At 36.9% G+C, this 23,091-nt stretch overlaps 1 protein-coding gene across 1 annotated transcript in view; it reads left to right on the forward strand.

The window, feature by feature from the left end:
• Positions 1 to 599: 599 nt before the first annotated feature.
• The window catches only part of LOC148940329 (exportin-2-like), a 104,469-nt gene continuing 81,977 nt past the window's right edge, over positions 600 to 23,091 (forward strand). Inside the window, exons 1-2 of the mRNA XM_089105837.1 lie at positions 600 to 764; positions 15,334 to 15,482. Coding sequence (XP_088961963.1) covers positions 665 to 764; positions 15,334 to 15,482 — 249 coding nt within the window. The 5' untranslated portion in view covers positions 600 to 664. The remainder of the gene's footprint in view (positions 765 to 15,333; positions 15,483 to 23,091) is intronic.

Below are 23,091 nucleotides of genomic sequence, written 5' to 3' on the forward strand. Positions count from 1 at the left end.
AAATTATAAATAAAATAGCTTCTTCCATTATTTACCTGTTTTTATGAAAAATTTTCCTTCCTGGCTTCAGTTTTTTAATTTTCAATATAATTTCAATATCACTGCTTGTAGAACAAGAGTCAAAACCAACTGATGAAAGTTGGTGACTAACTGAATTTTGTCACTTGTCTCTAAGCGAATGATAATCTTTGCTCGAGAGAGAATGTTCTTAACTTAGTTATCCAAAGTGGGTATTTTCTCATTCGAATAGACGAGTGATTGTGTGATAAGACTAAATCACCGCGATTTGAAAGAATGTCGATACTAATGTCAGTATAATTAAACTGTGAACAGCGGAATTTCTTCAAAGGGGGAAAAAATTATATTACTCAGAAAATGTGAAACTTATTCAGTATTCAAAAGCGTAACACAATTGTACCATAAATTCAAAAACGTAACAAAAATGTAACGTTTTTTGGACCGTAACGTAAAACGTACCACAATATTTAAAACGTACCAAAAATGGTACGAACGTAACCTCGGTGGCAACCCTGTCCGTGAGCGGGATGAAGAAGATCATTGAATCGCCACTTGAAATCCCTAATAGCAGGTTATTTTGGAAGGGATACAAGTGAAGGAACATTCGATTTTTCAAAGAGATTCAAAATTGAGTGGTAAAATCAAAATGGCCATACCACAACTTGTTGAATGTCTACAAAGATTGTTAAATATAGCTGATTTAACATTTGCGACACCTGAGGCAAATGAAGCAATTAGAAATCAGGGTAAAATTCTACTGTAGCTGCTTTTAGATATCTTGGAAAGGGATTTGGTTAGGAAAATTAAACTTTCAGGGATGGGTGTACAGCCTAAAGTATGCCATGGAAAGCTATTTTGAAGTAGGCTACCTATTTCCATCCCTCTCTCTAAAGGGTCCTGATATTTGTCTACATGACCTATTGAAATTTTGGGAAAACAAAATTTTACCTTAATTCTTGGTTATGTGTTCCCTTTTCTCCAGCTTTAGTTCTGGAAATGCAATTTCTATTGTTTGAGTAGAATTTTAAGCCATAGGCGTATCAGTGCTTTTTGTTTCAAAATTAGGAAATGTATTGGTAAATTTTTACCAAATCATGTTATTGACTAACAAACAAAGTAAACATAGCCTACCACTCAATGCCTTTTTTTATGCGGTCAATATCTACCAAATCATATTATTGAGTTAGGACTAAATTGAATAGCCTACACCATTCAATGCCCTTTTTTTATGGTAATTATGAATATAATAAGCATTTCTATTAGGAATGAATTTCAGCCCCCCCCCCCTATATATGTCAATTCAGGGTTAGGTTAGGGGGTCAATATCTACAAAATCATATTATTGAGTTAGGAATAAAGTGAATACACCATTCAATGCCTTTTTTATGCTGAATACGAATATAATAAGCATTTCTATGAATTTCAGCCCCCCCCCTATATAGGCTATACCTAACCTAACCCTGAATTGGCCTATATAGGGGGGGATGCTGAAACTCATTTCTGATAGAAATGCTTATTATATTCGTAAACAGCCTAATGGGTCTTACATGATTAATTCAAATTGTAGATTTCTTCAGTCATGGAAGTTTATGTTCACTCATCATTAGTATAACAATTTTAAAAGAATAATCAAATTGAAATGTCACTATATTAAGTCATGCTTGCACTTTGTTCACAGAGAGTTTGCAGACCATACACCTTAGTATCAAATGCATTGTTCTTGTTCAGAAAAAAAGATTAACAGACATGAAAAAAATTCAAAAGTTCATAAAAAAAGGCATTTGTCATACTAATTTCCCAATTTATTTTTTTTCTAAACTTCATTTAACAAACTTTTAAACCAATCTTGATGTCAACCTTTTTCATTTTTCCTTAAAATAAAGTAAAACAACGGAGATTTCGTCTGACTGCAAACTAAAGGAAATGTAAAAGGAAATTGTATTAAAACTCTTGGTAAAAACCTCTCAACACCATTGGCCTACTTGCTTCCCTAGGTCTACTAGGTCTAGAAAGAACTATGGTACTTGGTCTTTTGGAATTACCTCCCTGTTTTAATTCAAATTTAATCCAACTGGTTCCTCACATGTTTTTATTTGGTTTCTCTTTCTATCGGCTCTTTTTTTCTCTCTTCTATGTTAAGGCTAGGCTTTATAAACCAACCAAAATATGTAAATTCGTCTTTTTGTTGGCCCACTTAACATACTTCCCATCATACTGGCCAAATCCAATGAAAAGACACAAAAAGGGGTTCTTTACATCTTAACTTTAACCAAAGGTTGGTTCTATCATTTGAAAAAAAAAAAATCTACGCACACACTTTCTCAAATCTTCCAAGCCTAAATTTATTTTTATCAAAAATGAAAATTCAAATAATTAACTATCTTTATATCAGACCTATATCCACTATTACACTTGGCATGTCAATTAATGATGTTTAGGGTACCCTTTTCAACGCCAACACCTATCCAATAACAAAAAAGAAAACATCAAAAATTAAAAGAAACTCACTGTCACCCAAATTTGCATATCTCTCTCTGCAAATTGATCATTATCCACTAGGTGTGCTACCTGCAGGGTTTCTAGGACTTGGTGATTCACCGCTTTCCCCATTCCACGCCAAGTTAAGGCCTTCCTGATTCAGGATCCCAGAACTATACTCTGCTGATCCCTCAGCTGATTAACATCAACCCTCTCACCAGCTTCAGCACCCCGTGCTACACTCCTTCCAGGTTCCTCCTTATGACCTGGAAGCTGGCCTCTCAGCTGACTAATGTCAACTGTCTCACCAGTTTCAGCACCACATATCCTGATGTAAGTGCTATACAAAAAATTATCATGCCAATGCTTTGGCTCAAAAAACTCAATAAATCTCAAATTCAGGTTTTTCTCTCTGAAATCTAGCTTCCTCTGGTATTTCTAATCGTAGATAGTCTGTTTCAACCCTAGCATCAGTCGCTATGAACTCTGCCTCTTTCTAGATGGCCAGTCTCTAGACCCTAAGTTTAACATTCAAAATCCCTTGCTGCTTCTACGACCCCCCCCCCCACAAAGCTTTTGGAACTTAATCCACTTTGCTAAAATTCACAGCTAAACTTTACTGAAAGTTGAAACCAGTAGGAGCCTCCCCTTATTTTGCATTTACATTAACAAGGCACCACAAGCAATTGAGTTAACAATAACAACAACATAAAAGAAAAAAATGGATTTTGGATTGCTCAATTCTCTTTTTTTTTCAAAAAAAAAATCTTATTTTTTACCCCACTTAAACCCTTTTATCAATAACTTAAACAGATTTTTTAATTTAGATGAACCATGCTATTTAAAAAAACAGCTGTGTAATTTACTGATAAATATTTTATTTGGATATTATACTGACTATCAAGCTTATTTGCTAGCAGGCTAATTCCTTGGGAAGAAACAGAAAATCCAAAAAGTTCTAAATTTTCTATAAGAACTTACACCTCTATCCGCAATTTCACATCACACTCAAATTTCACAATGAGGGGGATTTTCAAATATGCCTGATACCAACCCCTCTTTTACTATCTGGCTTGCTAATTTTCCTGATTTAAACCTGTAGAGCCTGTTCTCTGAGGCCTGTCCTGATCCCTGTATTGGCTAGGACAATTATGGGCCCTATGATCCTTATTGAACAGTTTGTGGTAACACACTGTAAGTATGGAGCAACCCGGCTCAATAGTAATCAAAACTCTAAAAAACGGGATTTTGATACCAATAGATACATCAAAAGAATAAGATTTTAATGATGGCTTCAAATATATAAGTTTCATCAAGTTTAGTCCTACACATTAAAAGTTATGCACCTGAGAAAATTTGGCTGATTTTCAAAAAAAGGGAGAAGACCCCCTGAAAGTAACAGAACCTTAATGAAAATCACACCATCAAATTCAGCGTATCAGAGAACCCCTACCTAGTGGTTTCAAGTTCCTATCTGCCAAAATGTGGAATTTTGTATTTTTTGCCAAAAGAAAGATCACTGATGCATGTTTATTTGTTTTTTGTTTGTTTTTTTTCCCAGGGGTGATTGTATCGACCCAGTAATCCTAGAATATCGTGGGAGGGCTCTTAGGAATGGAAATTAAAAGTTTTAGTGCCTTTTTAAAGTGACCAAAAAATGGAGGGCAACTAGGCCTGCTCCCACGCTCATTCTTTTCCCAAAGTCACCCGATCGAAATTTGAGATAGCCATTTTGATCCGCATTGTCGAAAATATGATAAATATGTCTTTTAGGAGGACTTAATCCTCAAAAGTCCCTGGGGGAGGGCTAAAAGCTAAGAACTTTACCCAATGTTAACATAGGCTCTAGTATTGGTTATTGGGAAGTATACAGACATTTTCAGGGGACATTTTTTTCTGGTAGTGGGAGGCGGGCTGGGTTGGAGTTTATTTGGGATTATTTTTACATGGAGGAAGTTTTCATGTGGGAAGGGACATTGCCATGAAGGTGGTGCCGGATTTCCCAGCATTATTTAAAAAAAGATCAGAAATTAAATTAAAAAAAACGAGTTTTTCAACTGAAAGTAAGGAGCGACATCAAAACTTAATACAAACAGAAAATATTTCGTATATGATGGGGTTCGCCCCCTAGTCAATACCTTGCTCTTCAATTTTGATACCATTAAAAACATCAAAAGAATTCGATTTTTATGCTAATTTTAAATATATAAGTTTCATCAAGTTTAGGCTTAGCTATCAAAAGCTACATGCCTGAGAAAATTTGCTTTATTTTCGAAAACAAGGGGGGAAGACCCACTAAAGGCATAGAATCTTAATGAAATTCACACCGTCAGATTCAGTGCATCAGAGAACCCCACTGTAGAGATGCCAAGCTCCTATCTACAAAAATGTGGAATTTTATATTTTTGCCAGAAGAAAGATCATGGATGCGTGTTTAATTTATATTTTTTTCCTCCATTTTTTTCTTCAAAATATCAAAACTGATATCAAAGTAACAATATCAAAGTGAAAAAATGGGTTTGTGTCAACCTTCGAGTTCTTATTATCTGATGTTTGAAGTATTTTTAACAAAATGGCTATCCAAAATTTTTATTAGATGGATTTGAGGAAAAGGGCGTGAAGGGGGGGGGGCTAATTGCACTTCAGTCTCTTTTGACTCTTTAAAAGGGAACTAGAACTTTCTATTTTCAATCAAATAAGCCCCCTGAAGTTTATACGAGTAAGAACCATATATATCCCCAGAGTATAACTTACAATGCCTGTCCCTGGGCCCTGGGGGGTTGTGTCAATCCTGGAGTTTTAATGTCTGATGTTTGAACTCTTAAACAAAATGGTTACCTTAAATTTTTATCAAATGAGTTTATTCATCAATAAATCCAAAGGTATGGAGGGTGGAAAGGGCTAGTTGCCCCCTGATCTTTTTTTTTACTCTAAGAAAATGAACTAGAGCTTTTAATTTCCATTCAAATGAACCCTCTCTGAAGTTTATACAAGCATCCCTTTCATAAGAACCATATACGGCCCCAGGACATAGCTTATAATGCCTGCCCCCTCCCCCAGCCCTGGTGGGGGGTGTAGACCCAGGAGTTTTTGTTATTTGACCTTTGAACTGTTTGAAAAAATTGTTATCTTAAAATTTGTATTGGATGGGCTTCGGGAAAAAAGGATGTGGAGGGGGGGATAGGGGCCTTCCAATCTCTTCTGACTCTTAAAAATTTAACTAGAACTTTCAATTTCCATTCAAATCAGCCCTTTCTGAAGTTTATGCAAGCATCCCTTCAATAAAAACCATATATGCCCCCAAGGCATAACTTGCAACGCCTGTCTCCAGGCCTTGGGTGGTTTTGTTGACACCGGAATTTTTCTTATCTGACATTTTAACTATTTTTAACAAAATGGCTATCTCAATATTTTTATCGGATGCGTCTAGGGGAAAAGGAGCCTGGGGGGATAGCTGCCCCCTGATCTCTTTTGACTTTTAAAAACTTAACTAGGTCTTTCAATTTCCAGTTAAATGAGCCCTCTCTGAAGTTTATACAAGCATCCCTTCCACAACAGCTTCATATGTCCCCCAGGCATAACTTACAACACCTAACCTGGGTCCTGAAGGATTGTGTTGACTGCTGAGTTTTTGTTATATGATTTTAGAACTATTTTAAAAAAAATGGCTTTCTCAAAGTTCTTATCAGATGGGTCTTAGGAAAAAAAGGCGCGGAGGGGGGGACTAGGTGCCCTCCAATCTCTTTTGACTCTTAAAAAGTGAACTTGAACTTTCAAATCAAAGAGCCCTCTTTGAAGTTTATACAAGCACCACTTCCATAAGAACCATTTATGCCCCCAGGGTATAACTTACAATGCCTGCTCTGGGCCTTGGGGGATTGTGTTGACACCAGAGTTTTTGTTACATGATCTATGAATTATTTTGAGCAATACAGCAGTCTCAAAATTTTTATCAGATGCATTTGGGAAAGAAGGGCTTGGGAGTGGGGGGGGGTGGCTGGTTACCCTCTGAAATCTTTTGATGCTTAAAAAGTGAACTGGAACTTTCAATTTCCAATCAAATGAGCCCTTTCTGAAGTTTTTACAAGCATTTCTTCCATAAGAGCCATATATGCCCCCAGGGCATAACTTATAACCCTTGCCCTGAAGATTGTGGGGGATTATCCTGCTCCAAGATAGAATTTCCAGAATTTTCAACTACGTTGAACAAAATGGCTATCTCAAAATTTTGATTGGATGTGTTTGGGGAAATGTTGGGCATGGAAGGGGTGTTAGTTGCCTTCCAATCACTTTTGACTATTAAAAAGGACACTAGCCATTTAAATTTCCGATTGAATGAGCCCTGTTTGAAGTTTCTAAGACAACGCTTTCTATAAAAACCGTATATGCCCCAGGGTATAACTTACAACCCTTGCCCTGAGGGCTGTATGGGGACGGTCATCCTCAAAGACCTAATTTCCAAAATTGTCAACTAGGTTGAACAAAATTGCTATGTCGAAATTTTCATTGGATGTATTTGAGGAAAATGTGGGTGTGAGAGGGGGTTTAGTTGCTCTTCAATCACTTTCGACTATTAAAAAGGGCACCAGCCCTTTGAATTTCCAATCGAATGAGTCATTTTTGAAGTTTATATGACAAAGTTTTCTATTTAAACCTTATATACCCCCAGGGCATAACTTACAACCTGTGCCCCAAGGGCTGTGGGGGAGTGTCATCCTCGAAAACATCATTTCTGTCTGGAAATCAACTACGTCGAACAAACAGACTATCTCAAAATTTTCATGTGTTTGGGGAAATGGTGGGTGTGGAAGGGGTGTTAGTTGCCTTCCAATTGATTTTGACCCTTAAAAAGGGCACTAGAACTCTTAATTTTCAGTCGAATGAGCCCTTTTTGAAGTTTATACAAAGACCCCTTCCATATGAAGTGTCTCTGGGAAAAAAAAATGAATTATAAAGCATTGGAACCGTATGGTCTTTACTATAGGCAACACTATAGCGTTGCCTCTGATAGCCTATATATTTTTCTACTAACTTTTTTTTTAAGTTTAGGGTTTGAAGTTTCAGTTTGAATTAGATTAGGAAAGTGCAATTTTTTTGGATACTTGGTTAGAAGAGAAAGGTGCAATGGGACACCAAACAGTGGTCTAGAGCTGTTCTTCTTCTATTTAACAGCAGGCGGGCTTTTCATTAGTACTATTTAGCCCTTTTCCTTTTGCTTTACTCTGTGAGCTACACAGCTACTGGCTTGATTGCCTCATGATTATTAGATATTTTCAGATATCTTTCAGTAGATATTTCGACTCTAGGAGTTCAATTATGAGATGATAGATGTCAATTTCTATGCTCTGTTTGCAGGTATAGTTGGATAGGCTCTGGGCTGATAATGAGATTTTGTGGTGTTTGAAGCATTTTAACAGTTTACAAAGCAAGGTATGTTGTGCAGACGTCAGCATATTACATTCAAATAGGCAATGGTCAATTGTTTTATTATTCATATTACAATGCCTGCAAAGAGGGGACAGGGGAATTGAACCACTTGAATTAGAAAACTTATACGAGAATGCAAGAAAATTTACTCCATTTGTTCCACAACGAATTCTATAATAAATTTTAGATACTTACTGGGAAAGGGGGAAAGGATAGGATTAATCTTATTAAAATTAATATCTGATAGCCTCCATCAGTAAATATTTCTAATTGGGATTGGTCTCCCACTTGGCTGGTCAATATTTATAGCATGTTTTGCTATTTCATCAACCTGATGATTACCATTTATGCCAGAGTGGCTAGGAATATACTGAAAATAAGTTTTTATGCCACTTGAAGCAAGATTATCTATAATACTGAGACAATGATAAGTGTCAATGTCCAACTTATACTGAGGAGCTGAGGCCAGCAACTTAAGGCTTGATAAAGAGTCGGAATATACAATAATATTATTTGAATTTGCAATCAAAGGTTGGTTTTCCTTAAGGTGTTCTAATGCCATGATTATAGCATTTAAGTCAGCGGACATTATAGATAAATTATTATATAATCTCTCGCCCATTGCAATTTTCAGGTGAGGAAGGAAAGCACCACTTGCTACCTTCTCATTCATTTTTGACCCATCAACAAATATTTGGAAGTGATTTTTATAGGTATTTGTATTAAGTTCAGCAAATTTTTTCTGGACAAAAGCAATGGGGGTTAAATCTTTATTCCACTTTGAGAAATCAGTATTTATTATGGGACTTGACCAATTCCATGGAGGGGATTGGGGGAAAGTAAGTAAGTAAGTATGACGGCACTAGACCCTTAAGGTCCAAACTGGCGGTGCTGATCTCCTTTTTGTGGCCCTTCAGCCAGGAAGTGCGATGGGGGGCTGGGGCCAGCCGTCCTGTGCTCTCACACACCCTTCCTGCTTAGCTTCCCCAGATTTCTCCAGGTACCCATTTAGAGGTGGGTCGACTCTGGCTAAGCTTACAGAGTCACACCATTGACCCGCGTCCCAAACCAAATAACTGGCCACGCCAGGGATCGAATCCGTGCCCCTTGGACAAAGAATTCTCCACCCAGCGCACGTCCACTTAGCCAGGACGGCTGGGTGAAATTTATTAGCCAGGCCATTGGGGGCTGGGGGAAAGTTATTATCCAGGACGATTGGGGGAAAGTGGGTGCAATAGACTTTGCTGGTACGGGGAACTTCTTCTGAATGTTGGCATACTCATTTGCAATGCCTCTATACATGGCTGGATTTCTTAACTAATTATGTAGGGTGTGTGAGCTATTTGATTCAATTTTTGTAAGATGTTTTGTCAAGAGAAAGCTATATCTCTCCCTTATTGTTGTTAATCCACTCTCCATAAGCAGAAACTTGGTGCTTGTGGGTTTCCTAAGACCAAATATGAGATACATTATATCATTTTGTGTTGTTTCAATTTTTTGCATCTGGGTCTTTGCACATGCACCATAGACGATGAGACCATAGTCAATATGGGGTCTTATATGTGATTTATAAAACTGGAGTAAGACTTTCTCCTTACAGCCCCAGGGTGTGGAAAGAAGTCTTTTAGTATATTTGTTTTTCTATAGCATTTTTTTATTGTGTTTGAAATGTGGAGGTGGAGATTGCATGAGACCTAGGTAATTAATATGATTATCTTCTGGAATAGTTGTTTTATTTAGAGTTAGTTTTGCATTAACATGGTTTTGCTTCCGGTGAAATTGGATTATTTTTGACTTGGTGGGTGCAATGGGTAAATCTGAATGTTGAGAGAATTTTTCAAATTGGAAGTGACTTTTGCAGATTTGACTGTGCTATCTCAAAGGTGTCGCCAGATGACCATAGCACCAGATCGTCAGCATATTATACATTCGTGTGTGAGATGTTCAGGTCCCAGAGATATATGGCAAAGAGGAGGCAACTGAGGACAGCTCCCTGAGGTAAGCCTTTGGTTAATGTCTTTTGCGATGAAGAGGCTGAACCAACACAAACAATGAAACTTTGCACTTTTATGAAGGATTTTATAAAAGATACTAGCTTGGGGGGTAGTCCAAGGTTTGCAAGTTTGTTTAAAAGGATTTTGTGGTTCACATTGTCATATGGCCCTTCAAAATCTAGGAAAGCTGCAACTAGGACATTATTTTTGAGAATGATTCATTTATTGCATTTGTTAGCAAGATGAAAGCATCTGTTGAGGAGTGGTGTTTCCTGAATCCAGTTTGAGTATGAGGGATCATATCATTTTTTTCAAGAAACCAGAGGAGTCTGTAATAGATCATTTTCTCCATTATTTTCCCCATCACAGGAGTAATCATTATGGGCCTATAGGACTCAGGGTTATCTTTGGGTTTATTTTTCTTTAGGATTGGTAGGAGGGACGAACATTTCCATATATTGGAGAACATAGAAGATGCCCAAGCGTGATTATAACAGTTTAGCAGTTCCTGTTTGTATGAAGGGGTGAGATTCTTTATCCATGTAGGGTATATATTGTCATAGCTGCCGCTAGTTTTGGTCCTAATATGATGTATTGCATTATTCATTTCCTGGATTGAAAATGGACTAGTTATATACTCGGATCCTGTGCGTGGTGGGTAACTTGGGTTCATAGGAATTGGGGACATTTTTCTTCGATTATTTGATGTTAGCTTATTAACAAAAAGAGTTGCAAATAGCTTAGCTTTTTATTATCATTGTCATAATGGGTATTATTATGTATAAGCTCATACAGGAGTAGATTGGGGGAAGTCTGTTTCCCAAAGATGCGGCTTATGACTCTATGTATAATTTGCTCATGTGTTTCTCTGGAGAAATTATTTGCAAACTTATTCCAGTAATTATATTTAGCATTTATTATAGTCCTTTTTAGGTTGGATTTTGCTTGTAATTTTTTTAAATATACAGTAGGTGATGGTTTTCTTATGAATTCTGTCCTAGCTGCCTTTTTTATTCTCCATTTATTTTTGCACTCATTTGTCCACCATGCTTTAGGAATGTGTTTAGGGAAGGTTTTCTTGGGTGTTGTGTTGAGGATAGCATGATTAGCTGTATTTATTAGTAAAGATGTCAATACTTCAGCATGTGTGTTGTGTTTGAAATGCATGAATTTTGGGTGAAACTTGTAATTTCATCATTTAGCTTATTTTGGAACATAGACCAATTTGCTTTAGTGTTGATATATTTGGAAGTATATGATATAGATTCAGCAGGTTCATTTAGGGAGCAAACTATAGCAAAGTGGTCAGTACATAGACTATCAATTTTATTTATATAAATTTTATTCAAAATATTTAATGACACAATTTGTAGGTCAATTGTGGAGAATCTGCCACTTTGGGTTGAAATATGTATTCAGATTTGGAGGGGTAGCAACAGCTAATTCATTATTATTTGAAGTCATATGCTCAATCAATTTACCAGCTTTATTTGCTGGTTTATTCCCCCACAAAAGACCGTGGGCATTAAAATCTCCACAAATAATGATATTTTTCAACATATTAGAATTATTTATATAATTAAAGAAATCCATGGCATATGTAGTTTGGCCATTAGGGTTATAAAAGCTTATTTTGTAGGTTTTTGTATTATTCAGCCAAAAACTGATACCCATTGCATCAACATCATTTGAAAAATTTGGAAAATTGATTCCAAATAATGTAATATTATTTTTAAATAATAAAGCTACTCCACCTCCTTTTGTCTCTGATGATCTATCCTTTCTCAGGATAGTATATCCCAGAGACTTAATTTGTTGATTTTGGGTTAAATGAGTTTCCTAGAGGCAAGCAATATTAATGGAATTTCCGGGAGATCTGCTGTTCTGGGAGATCTGTTCTATTTCTTCTGTTCTTTCTGCAATAGATTGCATGTCTGCCGTAAGTACTCCTACGATTTAGTGCAAAACTGCTGAACCTAAGAAGAATTTTACCATAAAGCTAATGCCAAATCAGCTTCATCTCTTGGTGGCATCTTCCATGGAGAGAAGTGAACTGGCAAGCAAAACTGCCCACGCATCTTTGGGATGAACCAACAGTTGCATAAATTATGTTGCATAATTAAGTTTGGGATGAACCAACAGTTGCATAAATTATGTTGGCTCTGAAGATGATTGAGTCTGATTATTCGAGGAAATCCCAGACGGAATAGCAAATGTTTATGGAAAACTAAATGTTTATGGATACAATGGTCAAAGACTTTTTCTTTGGGCGAACTAAGTTCGCTTATTTTTTAACTGAAGCTCTAGGACTATATATCCGAAAGATGACCCTTGATGAAATCAGCACAAAGCAGTTTTTCATAGCGTTAACTTTTTTGCATCCCGATGAAGTTTCAAAGCCAGTTTCTGCTCACAGCTTATTACATTTTGCCAAGAAGTTATCCATTGCAATGCAAAAAGATATTTTCATTGAAGAGCTTAAGCTAGTCCAGTTATCTGGACTTCCATCGGAGCCAGGAAGGATGGAGGACGAGTGGAACTACATGATGCAGGGAGGATTTCACTCGGGTCTGCCAGTATTGAGTGGGGTTTATCCCTTTCCGGGTGAATTCTCAGTGAAGAAAGAGCTTTGATGACTGAGCGAGGTTTGAATGCAAAACTTTGTGATAGTATGGTTGGGCAGATTTGGAGGACATGCGCAAAATGTTGCTGTCACTGAAGACTTGATAAAACTGATCTATTCCACTTGTAAGACCTATGATTTGTACCTACAGCAGGAAAAAGCCTAAATCCCTATTTTTTGCGACTTGACCATGTGGCATCCCTGCACTTATTAAGATAATTTCAAATTTACGTTTTTACAACCCTAGCCCCAGGGCCAGTGGGGATCATGTCATAACTGAAGACATATTTATTTGGCCTTTTGACTCTTACAAACAAAATAGCTATCTTTAAAATTTGATTGAATGTCCGGGCATGGTAAAGGAAGGTGGTTTGAAAAGAAGGACAAGGGAAGAAGGCTGGTTGCCCACCAATCAGTTTTGACTCTTAGAAGGAAACTAGAACTTTCAATTCCAACTTTTACGAGCCACCTCCAAAGTTGTTATGACTGCCTCTTCCATATGAAGGCAACATCGATGCACACAGTGTTTTTTTTATTTAGTTTAGCTTTCTACTGAAAGTTTCAACTTAATATCCTTAGCTTTTCCTGAAATGTTACACAAGCTCCCTTTTCTATCATAAAGCTCATGTTTAAATAATGACCAATTGCCATTATTTATGGTCACTGTGCCTGTATGGGTTGTTTCATCCCTGGAAGCATAGATATGAGATGTTTCAACTATTTTGAACAAAATATCTATCTCAAAATTTTGACTGAATGTCTGTAGAGGTATAGGGAACCAGTTATAAAACAGTGACGAGGAAGAAGAATGGTTCCTATCCAATTACTTCTGATTCTTAATTAAATACAAAAGTAAGTTGTTTTTTTTTAACTGAAAGTAGGGAGAGACATTAAAACTTAAAACGAACAAAAATTATTCCGTATATGAAAGGGGCTCTCTCCTCCTCAAAACCTCGCGCTTAACGCTAAAGTTTTTTATTGTTTTAAAAAATAAAGTTTTGAGACAGACTCAAACTTTAGCGTAAAGAGCGGGGCGTTGATGAGGGGACAGCCCCTTTCATATACAGAATAATTTCTGTTCGTTTTAAGTTTTAATGTTGCTCCTTACTTTCGGTTAAAAAAAATGATTTGTTTATTTAGTTTCTGAATGTTTTTGAATTAATGCAGCTTTGATTTCGGCTCACCGTACATGAATAATCAAATCGAAATTTGCATATTAATTTCACTTTGTTTTGGCTAAATGGCTTTCTCGAAATTTTGTTCTGACGTAACTTACGTAACGAATTTCCGTATTCGTATATTTTTATTACGTATATTAGGGGAGTAGTCAATACCTTGCTCTTTAAGCTAAAGTTTAATTTTTTTCCAATTCTTTAAGAAAGACCCCTTAATCACAAAGGCCGTTAATTAGAATAAATAGCTCTGAAAAAATTACAGAAAAACTTTAGCGTAAAGAGTGAAGTAATGAATAGGGGGCGAACCCAATCATATACTTGATAATTTCTGTTCATTGTAAGTTTTGATGTTACTCCTTACTTTCAGTTGAAAAAATGTTGTTGTTTTTTTTTCTAATCGTTTTTTTCAGTAATGGCGGGAAACCCAGCGCCCCCTTCATAGCAATATCCCATCCCCCCATCAAAATTTCCTCCAAGGAAAGATACTTCCACGTCACCACCGATCTCCCTCCCTCCAACTACCAGAAAAAATCCCCTAAAAACTTCTGAATATTTCCCAATAACCAATATTATATGTAAACATTGGGCAAAGTTCATAACTTGCAGACCTTTCCCCCTGGACTATGGGGGATTAAGTCATCCTCAAAGACATAGTTATATATTTTTGACTATGCTGAACAAAATGGCTATCTAAAAATTTTGATTGGGTCACTTTGGGAAAAAAATTGAGTGTTGGAAAGGGCCTAGTTGCCCTTTATTTTTATTTGTCACTCAAAAAGGGCGCTAGAACTTTTAATTTCCGTTCGAATGAGCCCTCCCACGATATTCTATTACCACTGGTCGATACTAACACCCCTTAAAAAAAAAAAAAACAACACATAAACATTAATTTTTGATCTTTCTTCTGGCAAAAAAAAAAAAAATACAAATTCCACATTTTTGTAGATAGGAGCTTGAAACTTCTATAACAGGGTTCTCTGATACGCTGAATCTGGTGGTATGATTTTCATTAAAGCTCTATGATTTTTGGGGGAGGTTTTCCCCTTTTTCAAAAATAAGGCAAATTTTCTCAGGCGCGTAACTTTTGATGCGTAAGACTAAAATTGACGAAACTTAATATTTGAAACTATGTATCTATTGGTATAAAAATTCCGTTTTTATAGTTTTGGTTACTATTGAGCTAGGTCGCTCCTTACTTACAGTTTGTTACAACAAACTGTTTGAAAAAAGCTCTACAACTTTCAATTTCCAACACAATGAGCCTCTTCCAAAGTTGCTTGGACCATCCCTTCCAGCTGAAGTTGCTCTGGGAGAAAATAAAATAACACATTGAAGGCTCTTCTAAAGGAATTGCTCGAAGCTGTTCTGGGAAAAAATAATTAATAGAGAATATGTTAAAGCTTATTACTGGCAAGGCTAGAAAATTTTGTAGCTGGGTTTTAGATTAAGATTTGTACAGCTGAATATGGCTGCTCAGGGAATAGAAAGATAAATGTAAGATGCTTTTCACTTTTACTATATTGTTGTCATTCCTTGAGCTATGTTTAATATTAAACTTTGCTGATACTATTTAAACAAAATTGGCATATTTTTTGTTGATTTTGTATTTCTATTTTAGCCATAGAACTTAAGAAGGTCCTTGAAATGGAAAAAGAATATCCAACGAATCTCCTGAAATTGATTTCAACTTCCAATCTTGATATTACAATTAGGACAATTGCAGCAATCACTTTCAAAAACTTTATCATAAGAAATTGGGCTATTGAGGTAATTGTTTTACTTTTCTATTTAATTGTTTTTGGTGATTGACTCTTGTAGACTTGAATTAACAGTATAGTAGAAAACCAGCAGGTTCATCCCTGACAGTAGTACTTTTAGTTCAAATTAGTATTTTACATACAAATGTTGCCCCAAATCCTAAAGTTGATTGTATAATTTATTTTTGATCCTTTTATCATTGATGCGCACATGTCTAATCTTTTGGGGGAGGAACGCGGCTGTCGACCCCCCCCCCCCCCGAACAAAAAACGAAAACAAACTATTGTGCTGCTGCAAACGTCGCACACTTCAGGCCGGCCCTGTATAGATCCAAACAAATGTGCTGATCTATTTTTTCATGACTGTGCTACAATGTCTGGAAAAGATGAAGGCATGCAAAACGTCTGTGAGAAAATATCTTAAAGGATTATATTTCGATTGATCTTCACCTAAATTGAATTTTGGGATTAAAGATCTTAATGCACTTCCAGAAATACAAAATATTATCAGTACTGTAAAAGATATAATCAGCTTGCGTAGAGAAAGTTTATTGTGGAGAAAGTTGATTCCTAATATGTCTAGACCTTCCAAACAAGGCGGAGTGAGAAATATAAAACCATAAGAATCTTCAATGCGAACTTCATTAAATCACAGATGCCCTCTTTTCTCTGTCCAAAGACAGTAACACAGCTACAAGACAAGTTGCTTCACATCTTTATACAACAGCCAGTAATGCAGCATTTACTCATTGTTTTGAACTCATAGCCAAGTATTCGGCCATTGTAGGACCAATTGTAAATGTATTATAGTCAAGTACATTTGATGCCAGCAAGACTGCCAAGCACGTATCATGGATTCCAAAATTGTTTAAATCCCACCAATCTAAACCAGAACATTTCGCCTAATAGCTTTTTGCATAAAGCAAACCAATTGTCACACATCTAGACTTGAGAAACAATTGTTAGCAATGGCCAGAATAACAAAGAGGCAAAACTATGGGAGTGCTCATCCAGGCAAAGGTCTTAATGAGCATTGGAAAGTTGCCCTCGTTACTTCATCTGGATTCAATAATCAGCGCCTTAAGCTCATTTTCATATACCTTTAAATATATATTAAATATACTCTTATGTTATACTAAATAGTAAAATGCTCAGAGTCTTTATACATATATGAAATCTATGCAATCTATAGTAGTTTATATATATATATATATATATATATATATATATATATATATATATATATAGCAAAAACTATGGTAAAGTTTACATAACCCTGGGCGGCTGTACCCCCCTCTATTAGGAGAGATTTTACCATATGAGAATCGAATACACTGCAGAGCGCTAGCAAACAGAGACGAGCATGTAGTCGAAAGTGTATCAGAAAAGTAATCCCAAGCCATTTCAACTTTGAGACACACTTGAGTAGCATTTTACCCACAAGTAAAGAAGGAGCAGGGTTAGAACTATTAAAACACAGAAACTCACAGAAACACACAGTTTTAAAAATATATGGAGATAGCACACCATCTGGCCTGGCTCCCTTCTTTACTGAGATGGGCTCGGATATATCAGACATCCATTTTAACCAAACCAACGAATTGGAATACCAATATTGAAGAACTTTTACTACGGAAGAATTAACTCCTGCTTTAACTAAGCAGTGAAGCGCTTGCGAATGTACAACGTTGTCAAAAGTGCCCGAAATATCAACCGAGCCAAAAAAAATTGGCCTTTTTTGCATTTTTGTCGAGACTAGCAACTGACTAAGTATATGATGGGCTTGAGAACAACCAAAACTGGCTCTGATTCCAACTTGACAATCAGAAAAATCACATTTAGTCAAAGCTTCAGGCAATACGGAATACTGGAACAGCTTGTTCTTGAAGCAGGAAACTGTATTTGATCGATAACTAGAACAATGATCTGCGTCCTTTCCCTTTTTTAGAAAGGGTGCTACGATTCCCGAAACAAAACTATATGGAACTAACAACTGGGCTAAACACATCTGGAATAGGAGCTGAATATGTGTTAACAATAATGGACACTTAATGGTGAAGTGATTGTAACGCAGACCATTCATATCAGGAGCACTTGATTTCTTAACACTCTTACAAGCCTGATAGATATCACCGCTAGAAATTGACAATATATGGACTTGCTGAAGAGCTCGAGGGACAATATTATCCAATAAGGAAGAAAACAAGGACTGGATAAAATGATTAAATGTAGAAGTAACACGAATAAAATGAGCAACAAAATCACTGATTTTAATTATCGAAACGGTAGCAGGCACACACTTGCTGCTATTAATTACATTGGACCAAGACTTCTGATCCGAGGGGCCATCCAAACCATTCAGGCGGGCTTGACGCAAAGAAGATCTAAACTGACGCTTTGAATTTTGCTTAAATACTTCACCAGACTTGGGCCGATAACAAGCAATGCAAAGGTGAAGCCAAAACTTCGCGTGTTTAGCTTTTTTCACTTCTGGGCACACATTCCATAACGGTTTTCTGGTGCCAAATCTAAAAGGTTCAACAGGAACTGAAACTGAAGCAGCTGACTTCAAACAATGCACGATCTGGTAATAGTAACAATTTAAATCAATCTTAGCTGTTGGTGACCTTACAGAGGTTTGTAAAAGGTGAAAAGGCACTTTCAGGCTTGATAATAACGAGCAAAGAACATATAAATAAACTTCAGAATTCTCTCGTTTCCAATTTGGCTTATCAAACCATTTATTATGGTAAGAAAAACGGTTTTAAGCCATTAAAGCAGGCGACTTAATTTCACAAGTTAAAGGCAAGTGATCATCCTCAATTTTATCATCCTAAACAATGACAGGAGGAATCTCGAGATATCCCCTTGAAACTATAATCTGATCAAGGTTTGATCTAGAACCATCACGGTTATGATCGTAGGTAGACTGTTTATCTTTATTGACTAACTGATAGCCACTAGGCAAAGCATCAAAAAACCGGTCACTTCTTTCAGATTGGAACAGAAGATTGGCATTAATATCACCAGCCACAAGCCAATTTAATCCCAGATTGGTCACTCTTAGCAGAAGTGTCCTGAGTCGCTTACAAGAACCCGCGAAGACACATAGGGAAGAAATGTTCTTGCGATTGCATGGCATATAGACATTGATGAGGACCATATTACCGAATTTTTTTTTCCAGTAACTTATGATCAGAAAAAAACAAGCTCACGTTTCTTAGCGAGGCGAACTAAAGTTGCAAGGCACCCAGAGGGTCGACCGCGCGTTTTTTTAGCTTCACGTACAAACGTATGGTGGGTAGGTGACCTTTTAGGAGAATTTGTATCGGCTTTAATTAGAAAATGTTTCTATAGGTAAACTATATCATAATCAAGAAGCTCATCAATAAGAATATCTTTGTCTTTGGTTCTGTTAATATTAAGTGAAACAAAGCGAAATCTATTGCCACTAGCAATCATCTTTATCCTTACTCAGAGCTTTTTTTAACACTGGGCATCTGAGACTATAGCAAACATATTGTCCCCCGCAGTTCGCGCAATTTAGGGTTTTAGTGCAAGGATTATCACATGTGTTACAATGTCCAGCAGCGCACGGTGACCAATTTTGATTAATCGATCGGAATGGGCGATTTCCGACAATGTGGTTCGGCGATTGACAACGGTAACATCTAGGAGGTAACTTCAGAAAACGTCTAATTTTAAAAAGCTCGGATCCCAAACACAAACCCTCGTTTATAGCTTTATCTAAGGCAGCATCGTCTAGAAATTCAAGGCGGAAGGATCCAGAACTTCCAGTTTTAGTTGCATCAACGAGACCGGGAATCATACTAATAAGCTCTGATTTTGCCCATCAACAGCGATGTTACTCGCAATGCCAAACACTTTTTGATTAAGGACATGAGTGGATACGTTTAGCTGACTAGTTGCAGCGGTGGCGAGAGAGACGGCTGAGGCTTTATTTCGGGTAAGGACTACCCACCTTCTCTTGACAGGATCAGATCTCACACTTAAGATACCATCATGACCACCCTGGGTATCAAGGGTCTCTTTGTGCTCAATAGGATCTTTGAGGTCAGTAGGTGGGTTTTTTAGAATAACTGCATCGGTCGGTTTTGAAGAGACAGTACATTCTTGCATTAACGACGGATGACATCCAATTGTTCCAGGCAGGAGAGTTCTCACACACTCAGACAAAGAGCGTAGCTCAGACAAACAGGAGTTTACACGGCAACTCAACAGACAAAAAGCATCGGCAGGAATAAGTGGTACTTCACAAGGTGGCAGATAACAAAGACTGGCAGACCAACATCATCAGCATCATACTTTGCGATAGTATCGATAATATCAGAGACACTATTAATAAACGCATTTGTATCCACTCTCTTACGCTGAATTTCTCCAGGATGGCAAAACTGGAAGATTTGCTTCCTAGCTTCAGAAACCTGGGCGAGTGTGAAAAATTTAGACATATGTTTCTTCATAATATCTGCCGAAAAGCCTTTTTCGATACTGTTTTGGACAAAATTCAGAACAGGTCAATAAACGAGCATTCCAGCGGTCCACGCCATCAGCGTCGAATGCTGAATACATGCAGAATGTAGGAACCTAGGAACAAAGGAAGTGTAAGGACCCCCTCAACTGTCCCCCGCAATTTACGGGTTACTTAACAACGGCGGGTACAATAAATCGCTTGCGGGAGGTTCCTTCCCCTCTTCTGCTAGTTCCCAGAACGCTTCTTAACGATAAGAAGTAATGAAAATTGATAATATAGATGGCGTGCCAATCTACCTGAGAAAAAAGATGGCGCTGGTGAAAATCCCCAGGGAAAAGGGCTTATTCTAATAATTGGAGAAGGTCATACAAACACTACTTGACAAAAAATCTATCTTTAGAGGGTAAAGAACAACAGGAAAAGACCTCAAAATAATCGAAAAACTTCTTCAAGTTACCAGCAAAGATTCAAACTCAGACACAATAGCATTGAATATGCAATAGATGGCATACAGATAGTACTGAAAAAAATATAAAGGTTTTTACTTTTACAACTTTAACAAATCAAATATTATTAACATTTTGATTACTAAATACCAGTATATGTATATTAAACTGACAATGCACATTCATTTGTATTTTTTCAGTAAAGCAAAAATTATGTTTTGGACTAGGGAAGACATAGGGGTTTTGAGCCCAACTTATGTTCATTTCTGCTCGTTTTGAGTTTGACTTGGTTATTTATTATAATTTTTGTTTGTTTTGGGTTTCATTTATTTATCGATGCTGATTTGTGGTAGTTTCACGCTTGGTAGATTATTTGATTTTATTTTTACTCACTTTTGGTTTAATGTAGTTCTTTACTTTGCTTTGAAAAACTTATTTTGTGGAAAAAGTCTTTAAAATTAATTTCTGTTCGTTTTATATATACATGGTGTTTTCAGAGAGAGAAAAAATTTAAATCTTTTCGTTTGTTTAAGAATTTATAGTTTGGCCTGCTATTTGTATGCAGGAGAAAAATTTTCAGCAATTTTTAACAATATACACCCTCTTAAAAATTGGGACATAAATAGTAGTGTTTAATATAGTTTAATACCTTCTTTAGTTGACCTGACATGGGAAACTTGATACCCTTCGCAAAAATATCTGTTTACTTTCTCTGATAGCTTGGATACACTTACGCTATTTTGATTTGGTTAAATTTAAGAGCAGAAGCAGCCCCGAAAGTTTGAATAAATATCCTCAGACGTTCTTGGGATACTGCTGAGATGCCTTATTGGGAATTAGCATTAACACAGTGCATTTTGATTTAATCTCAATGAGCCCTTTTCGAAGTTCCTACGACAACTCCTTCGATACAAAGTGCCCTGGTCTAAACAACAACAACAACAAAAAATACGATACTACATTATACATCGATCTTTACTAAAAAAATGTCAAGCCTTCCAATCACTTTCGACAATTAAAAAGGGCACTAGGCCTTTCAATTTCCAATCGAATGAGCTCTTTTTGAGTTTCTACGACAACACTTCCTATAAACACCTTATGTGCCCCCAGGGTATAAGTTACAACCCTTACCCTAAGGTTCTGAGGGTAGTTGTCATATTTCTAAGTTCCAAAACTTTCAACTAAGTTCAATAAAATGGCTATCTAAAAATTTTGATTGGACGTGTTTGGGGAAAAGGTGGGCGTGAGAGGGGGGCTAGTTGCCCTCAAATCACTTTCGACTATTAAAAAGGGCACTAGCCCTTTGAATTTCCAATCGAATGGGCCCCTTTTCAAGTTTCTACGACAAAGATTTCAATAAAAACCTTATACGTCCGCAGGGCGTAACTTAAAACTCTTGACCTGAAGACTGTGGGGGGAGTGTACTGCTCAAAGGTATAATTTCCAGAACTTTAAGCTGCGTCGAACAAAATTGCTATCTAAAAATTTTAATTGGATATATTTGGGAAAATGGTTGGCGTGGAAGGGGTGTTAGTTGCCTTCGAATCACTTTCGATTATTAAAAAGGGCACTAGCTATTTCAATTTCCAATTGAATTAGCCCTTTTTGAAGTTTCTACGACGACGCTTTCTATAAAAACCTTATACACCCCCAGGGCATAACTTACAACCCTTGCCCTGAGGGCTGTGGGGGAGTGTCCTCCTCAAAAATATAATTTCCATCTGGAAATCCACAACACTGAACAAAATGACTATCTAAAAATTTTGATTGGATGTGTTAGGGGATAAAGGTGGGCGAGAGAGGGGAGCTAGTTACCCTCAAATCCCTTTCGACTATTAAAAAGGACACTAGACCTTTGAATTTCCAATCAAATGAGCCCTTTTTCAAGTTTCTACACAAAGATTTCAACAAAAACTTATATATCCCCCGGGCGTAACTTAAAACTCTTTCCATGAAGACTATGGGGGGACTTTCCTGCTCAAAGGTATAATTTCCTGAAATTTAACTGCGTGGAACAAAATGGCTATCTCAAAATTTTGATTGGATGTGTTTGGGGAAATAGTGGGCGTGGAAGGGATGTTAGTTGCCTTCTAATTACTTCCGACTATTAAAAAGGGCACTAGCCATTTCAATTTCTAATCGAATGAGCCCCTTTTTGAAGTTTCCACGACAACGCGTTCTATGAAAACTTTATATGCCCCCAGCGCTTAACTTACAACCCTTGTCTTGAGGGCTGTAAGGGGCTTGTTATCCTCAACGACCTAATTTACAGAACTTAAAACTACGTTGAATAAAATGGCTATCTCAAAATTTTGATTGGATGTGATTAGGGGAAAGATGGGCGTGAGAGGGGGGTTAGTTGCCCTCCAACCACTTTCGACTATTAAAAAGGACACTAGCCCTTTCCAATCGAATGAGCCTTTTTTGAAGTTTCTTCGACAACACCTTCTATAAAAACCTTTTTAAGACAACTTCTTTGATACGAAGTGCCCTGCTCTACAGGAAAAAAATTAAATAAATGATACATTGTGCCAACATCGTTCTTATATGCCCTCAGGGCATAAATTAAAACCTTTGCCCTGAGGGTTTTGGAGGAGTTTCCTCCTCAAAACATACTTTCTATCTGGAAGTCAACTACGCTAAACAAAATGTCTATCGCAAAATTTTGATTGGATGTA

Source organism: Artemia sp. Qi Xiang Cuo, chromosome 20, assembly GCF_049724085.1.
Source record: "Artemia sp. Qi Xiang Cuo chromosome 20, ASM4972408v1, whole genome shotgun sequence".
In the NCBI taxonomy this organism is placed as follows: Eukaryota; Metazoa; Arthropoda; class Branchiopoda; order Anostraca; family Artemiidae; genus Artemia; species Artemia sp. Qi Xiang Cuo.